The 5,072-nt window shown below is 45.3% G+C and overlaps 1 protein-coding gene across 1 annotated transcript in view; it reads left to right on the plus strand.

Moving 5' to 3' along the window:
* The window catches only part of MPP4 (membrane protein, palmitoylated 4 (MAGUK p55 subfamily member 4)), a 35,318-nt gene that overhangs the window by 22,237 nt on the left and 8,009 nt on the right, over positions 1–5,072 (plus strand). Inside the window, exons 14-16 of the mRNA XM_004674388.1 lie at positions 762–776; positions 2,108–2,149; positions 4,817–4,978. Coding sequence (XP_004674445.1) covers positions 762–776; positions 2,108–2,149; positions 4,817–4,978 — 219 coding nt within the window. The remainder of the gene's footprint in view (positions 1–761; positions 777–2,107; positions 2,150–4,816; positions 4,979–5,072) is intronic.

The raw sequence follows: 5,072 nt of genomic DNA on the forward strand, positions 1-5,072 counted from the left end.
CACAAGGGATTGGCCCAAAGCAAGGCCTGAAAGCCCACCATGAGTCTAAAGCACCTTCTGGCGGGGACCCTCAGAAATGGCCAGACAAGTCTGGGAGGAAAAGATCAAAGTCAAAGCAAGATAAATGCTGCCATAGTCAACCTCTCCATGGAGTTCTCACCCACATCTGTTTCACCCAGTCCAGGGCCAAGAAACAAGAGCCGCTTCTTCACCTGTCTCTGCTCCATGTGCCTCCCTCAGGTCTCCTTCTGGCTCTCTATCCTGCTTCCTTCCTCCTCAGTCTCCTCTCCAGATTCCTCTCCTACCTGCTCAGTTCCAACCTCCTTTGGGTAGGGCAGGGAACCTGGAACCTCCCCTTTTCCTGGGGACTCCCCATTACACTTTCTCTTTTCTCCCCTCCACTTTCTCTTTTCTACAGAACTGTAGTGATATGGCCCCTGGGAAGGAAGGAAGCTCCAACAGGTTGCCTTCTTATAATTTCTCTCTTTCAAGCCCCATTTTCTTCTAACAGAATAAAAAGTTCTCGAGGAGCATCTAAATAAATTTAGAAAAAGTCATTTACCCTGAGCAGCAAAGTCAGGTCAGATGAGTTTCAGAGTAGCCAGTTGTGTGGGATCCATTCGCCTTGCACGGTCCTACCCAAGTTCAACTTCTGCTCGGGAGACATGAGGGCCTCACTCCTGTCATTTGTTTTTAACTGATGGTTGACTTGATCTTCTCAAAGTTTTCATATCTGTTTCTGCATTTACTCAAATTTCCAGAGGAACTTTCAGAAGGTATTGTTCTTTTTAATTTCTTGGATAAGTCTAGTAGATCTATGTTTAAACTCTGTGCCCCAAAGTGAATATTTGACAAGATAACTTTTAAAATAAAAGATATTTAAAGGGTGACATCAATGATCAAATATTCAACTCTACATAAAAGATTTTTTAACAATATAATAACTTATCTTTACATCATTTTGTGCCTTTTTTCCATCTCAGTTGTAATCCCTGTGGGCTCCCCATCACCAAATCACCCTTGTGCCATCACCATAGTCCAGTGCACTTCTTTCCCCACCCCCCGTTTTTGATCCCATTCCTCACTCCACCCCTGTAAAATGTCTCTGGTATGTAGTTGTTCGTTATTATTATTATTTTCTCCCCTGATCCTTTATACTCCTGCTATAAATGAAACCATCTGCTATTTTTCCTTTCACAGAAAATATTTTTAAATGAACAATGAAAGTAAGCTTTATGATGGAACCCTAAGTAAATATTTGCTTTTACATGCATTGACATATTAGAAACATGTTTATGTATAAGAAGGTAGAATTGATACGGGTATGTTTTCTTTATATTTTAAAATGTTAAAATTTTTTTAAATGGTTGAGAAAGGAAGGTTGTCTGTGTCAGTGAACAAATGTCATAGCATCTGTCTCTGAACAAATGTTTTGTATTCTTTCAGGGATCAGGACAGTTATGTAAGTAGAAAGGAACATAGGTTAGTAAGAAGGAATTTGCAAATGATATATTTAAAACATTTTTTATTTGGAATTTATGACCATTTTTCTAAGGCCCCAAAGATAGCAGAAAGGGGAATTTAAACTAGGTAGCTCTAGGCATTTCATAGCCACTGGTCACTTTCCCTCACTTTTGTGTCTCAGATTCCTGTCCAGCCAGAAACAACCAGCAGCCAGTGAAAAACAGCTGATTTTATACCGAATGAACTATCTTATAAGAAAGAAAATAGAACATACCCCACAAAGAGATTAAACATAGGCTCTATCCAACACCTTATGCACATGTTCAAGCCAAAGTTATTTATCTGCTTTTTTTTTTAAAAATCAGTCTTCTTAGAAGATGCTTAAAAATGTTTACCCATGCCTCAATATCTTTCGTATGCCTTTCAATGTCTAAAATAGCATTTTGTTCTCCACCGCTGTAGACAGAATGTCTTCAGCACATTGCTAGACTTCTGCAGAGGCTCCCAGCCGCTCTGGCAGAGTGCGCTGAGCCAGCTGGGCTGCCATTACTGCTTAGTCACCTGGCAGGTGATGGCAGCATGTGTTCTAAGTCATTTCCTTCTTCCTCCCCTCGCCCTGCTCCTGCTGCTCTCTGTGTTCCAGACAAGGAGGAATTTGTTGGCCACGGTCAGAAGTTCTTTGTTGGTAGGTGAAGATTAACAAGAGCTGTGTCTTGGTCACTACTAATTTATAGTCCACTCTGCTCGACACTCTTCTAAAAGTTGCTTCTGCTTATGGATGTTTCCAAACGTATTCCTTTCTTCTGGCTTCCCTCTGTCCCTTTTGTTTGTTCAGTGTTCTGTTATATTGATGGTTTATTCTAATTTTTGCAGTTTTCACTGGATATCTCTTACTCTCATCTATCAGACTTATAAAGCTTTCATTTTTTTTTCTTCAGCCTTTCCTTGTATTTACCTAATTCAAAAGAGACCAACTCTCTGGCTACTAAACTTAATTAGTTGGCCACATTCCCCTAGTCTTACAATTGGACAGAACTTCCTGAAGGAGTAGGAATCACCTGGGCTTCCTCCTCCGTGAGACAGAAGGAGAACAGCAGGACTGCTGTGAAGTAGATTGTTGGTCTCAGGTTTGGATGCACAATGGAATCACTGGGGAATTAAACAAAAAAATGATGCCACCTTATTCTGTCTCATCAGGAATAATTCAACCTAAAAGCCATAGGTAGACTGAAACAAAGCCGGTATCTGCGCTCAGGTGTGGACTCAGCAGCCTGGGGTGGTGGAACGTCCTCTGAGCAGGGCGGGGACCTCTTCCTTGCAGGGGGTAAAGTCAGAGCCTGGGCGCGGAGAGAAAGGGCTGCCGTCACGTGGGCGCACCGCCTCTAGGGGGCGCGCCTCACCTAGCTTGGGCTCTCGCTCTTCGCCAAGCTGCTCCGACTGTCTGCCCCCCCGTCTTGCGCAGGTGCACTTGCTCGATAGAAAAGTAAATGTGTGGAGGATAGTAAGACTCAGGTTTGTCACTGTTAAAGGAGTCATCACATGGAAAGGGGGAAGGCGAGGATGACTCCTGACCTGTTTGTTGAGTTGGCATTGCAGCTATCAGTTTTCATTGTTTTCAGCATGTGTAGACACGCAGGTGTGTGTGCGCGCGCGTGCGGCCTTGCATGTGGTCAACCTGGGCACAATTCTGAAAATACCAGGAAGCCCTGTGATTTAGTGGGCATATTAAGCAGGATTGTAGGAGCTCCGAAAGCACAACTAAGATATTCAGCTCTGCTACTGATGACCCTGAGCGACCACCTAGCCACCTAGGTGTTTGCGACTGAAAAATGTGAGCAACACACCTGCTCCCCAGTTCCCACCCTGCCCAGACCCACCAACCTCCCTCACCAGGGACACTGAAGAAGCCTCCTAACAGTCTACCCTTAACACTCCCTACAGTTTACATCCTCCTCACAGCAACCAACATAAATCAAATCACATCCAGCTCTATCGCCACCAACTGGTGACTTCCACTGCCACTTTGACCACAAACCAACACGCCCGCCTGCCTGGGCCCTGTGTGATCTCCCTGGCTTCCTCTGCAGCCCACTTGTGACCACTCCCTTTTGCCCACTAGCCCACAGCTGCACTCCTTAAACACTCTCAGCACACCCTTCCTCTGTACCTTTGCAGGTGCTGTTCCCTTAGTCCTGTATCTTCACTCTATCTGCCTCTTAGGTTTCATTACTTTATTTAGACACCTGCTCAATTCTCTTCTTTAAAGATTTCTTATTTATGCATACGAGAACTAGGGTACAGGCCAGATGTGCAGGGGGTGAGAGGATTCACCAGACAGAGTGGGGAGCAGAACAGGTAGATTGACTGAAATACACTGAAGGGAGCAGCGGGCGAGACAGAGAGGTCTGCTGCACCATGTGGGTCACCTCCGAGGCCAGGGACCAAATCCGTGCCACAGTGGCTGTGGGTAGCTCCACAGTGCTAAGTTCCCACCCCTTGCACCACTAGGGAAAGCCCAAGGTGAGCTTTTCAATGACACAACTGCCTACTGAAGTTGTTCTGTTCTTCTCTACCCATTGGTTCTTCATCTAAGGACTTTTTTTTTAAATTGTATAATTGTTTTTACATCATTTTGTGCCTTTTCCCATCTCAGTTGTAATCCCCATGGGCTTCCCATCACCAAGTCACCCGTGTGCCATCACCATAGTCCAGTGCACTTCCCTCCCCCTACCGCTTTTGATCCCATTCCCCACTCCACACCCATAAAATGTCTCTGGTATGTAGTTGTTTGTTATTATTATTATTTTCTCCCCTGGTCCTTTACACTCCTGCTATGAGTGAAATCATCTGGTATTTTTCCTTTTCTTTCTGGCTCATTTCACTCAGCATGATCTTTTCCAGCTCCACCATGTCGCTGCAAAAGGCATGACTTTATCTTTTTGATTGCTGAGTAATATTCCATCGTGTATATGTACCACATCTTTTAAATCCAGTCATCTACTTTTGGGCATTTGGGTTGTTTCCATGTCTTTCCCATTGTAAATAAAGCAGAAGTAAACATGGGGGTAAGCACTTATTTTTATTGGTTGTTTTTGTTGTTGTTGTTGTTCCTTCTCCTTCATAAAATGTGAATTTCACAAAGGAAGGGCATTGCTTGCCCTGTCCACCAGCTCCCTAGCACCAGCCTGGGACCCAGTAGGCTCTTAATGCAACTTAGAGATAACATGCAAGGCAAACTATTTTTCCTGCTAGCTGCAACCTTCGACAGACAGACATTAACACTTTGGCTCACTGAAGCAAGAAGCCGACCTTATGGCCTGAGTCTCACGCTCTGTGCTTTGCTCCCTCCCAGCTGGTTTCCGCCGCAGCCTACGGCTCTCCCGCAGGAGTCACCTCGGCCAGCCGCGTGCCAGTGCCTGCTGTGCCAGCTCAGGTGCGGTGGGTGCCCCTTACGAGGAGGTGGTGAAGTACCAGCGCTGCGCTTCCGACAAGCCCCGCCTCATTGTGCTCGTGGGTACGTCCCACCGACAGGCACGTCCCCTCCCTCCGACCCACACACATAAGAGAGTTTTCCTTGCCTATTCAACAATCTTGCCTTGGGAAGAGTG

The sequence above is a fragment of the Condylura cristata genome, unplaced genomic scaffold (assembly GCF_000260355.1).
Source record: "Condylura cristata isolate star-nosed mole 26May11 unplaced genomic scaffold, ConCri1.0 scaffold00002, whole genome shotgun sequence".
In the NCBI taxonomy this organism is placed as follows: Eukaryota; Metazoa; Chordata; class Mammalia; order Eulipotyphla; family Talpidae; genus Condylura; species Condylura cristata.